The sequence below is a fragment of the Octopus bimaculoides genome, chromosome 19 (assembly GCF_001194135.2).
Source record: "Octopus bimaculoides isolate UCB-OBI-ISO-001 chromosome 19, ASM119413v2, whole genome shotgun sequence".
Taxonomy (NCBI): domain Eukaryota; kingdom Metazoa; phylum Mollusca; class Cephalopoda; order Octopoda; family Octopodidae; genus Octopus; species Octopus bimaculoides.
The window spans coordinates 21,939,196-21,940,766 of NC_068999.1; the positions used below are offsets into that span (position 1 = coordinate 21,939,196).

At 36.7% G+C, this 1,571-nt stretch overlaps 1 protein-coding gene across 1 annotated transcript in view; it reads left to right on the forward strand.

Moving 5' to 3' along the window:
- The window catches only part of LOC106872940 (ubiquitin-protein ligase E3C), a 78,103-nt gene that overhangs the window by 74,697 nt on the left and 1,835 nt on the right, over positions 1–1,571 (forward strand). The window contains exon 23 of the mRNA XM_014920117.2: positions 613–743. Coding sequence (XP_014775603.1) covers positions 613–743 — 131 coding nt within the window. The remainder of the gene's footprint in view (positions 1–612; positions 744–1,571) is intronic.

The window sequence follows — 1,571 nt, forward strand, 5'->3', positions numbered from 1 at the left end:
TATATATATATATATATATATATATATATGTATGTATATATACACACACACACACACACACACACACACACACATACGTGCAAACAATGTGGAAAAAATTGTACTCAAATACCAAGGGTAGTGTAATATGTTTTATTATAAAAGCTGCAAAATATTCACAGAACTGTTACTCGGTGTTTCACATTCTCATTTGTCAGGCAGTTGCGATGAATACTGTCTAACAAACGGGAACATGAAACTTTGATCAGCCTGAGGCTGTAGTAAAAATCCCCTTGAAGACACCATGCATTGGGACTGAACTTGGAACCATGTGGTTGGGAAGCAAGCTTCTTATCACACAGCTATGCCTGTGCCTATTAATCACCAAATATTTTCATATTTTCTAATTGAGACCCAAGGCCAACTATTTTGAGGGAAGTTGTTTAGTATCAACTTCAGTACTTGACTGGTACTTTATCTTACTGACCCTGTAGGGATAAAAAGCTAAGTTGACCTCTGTGGGATATTCTAGATATTAATTTTATTTGTTGATATTTTCTAATTTTGTTGAAGTAATTGTTTACATTTATGTTATGTATTTTTTGTTTCTAATATAATATTTTTCTGTTGCAGGGGGCTTTACTGCTGAACATCCTGTGATAGAAATTTTTTGGAAAGTTGTCTATGACCTGACTGACCAACAACTAAGGCAGTTGTTAAAATTTGTAACTAGCTGTTCTCGGCCACCTCTGCTGGGTTTTAAGGTAAGCGATATTCTGAATTATTAATCTTGTAAAATAGTTTTGTTATCTCCTTTTACTCTTTTAACCTTTTAGCATCTAAACCAGCCATATCCAGCCTAAATATTCAACCAGTTATCTGTTCAAATGAACCAGATCTGGCCTCTCGGACCTGCCCGACAATGTTATTCTAAAAATAAGCAATCACATCATTGAAATCTCAAAGCTGTGAGGTAATGCATGATTAAATCAAAATAATATGAATAAATCAGCATTACATTTGCCAGATTAATCTGAATGCTAATGGATTAAATCAGTTATCCACTTCTGCATGTATTGAATGGATTTAACAACATTGGACATTTATATATTGGTGGAGCAACTGGATTCACTTGTTCGACTAAGAAGTAGGTATGAAACATATTAGCCAAATAGACTGTTGTATGCAGCTATCTTGTCTGGGAACATAATATGATGGCTACAGCAATAAGGTTTCCACTCAGCAATATGATACAGCACCTTTATACTCTTTTACTCTTTTACTCTTTTACTTGTTTCAGTCATTTGACTGCGGCCATGCTGGAGCACCGCCTTTAGTCGAGCAAATCGACCCCAGGACATATTCTTTGTTAGCCTCGTACTTATTCTATCGGTCTCTTTTGCCGAACCGCTAAGTTACGGGGACGTAAACACACCAGTATCGGTTGTCAAGCGATGTTGGGGGGACAAACACAGACACACACACATACACATATATATATATACATATATACGACGGGCTTCTTTCAGTTTCCGTCTACCAAATCCACTCACAAGGCTCTGGTCGGCCCGAGGCTATAGTAGAAGACACTT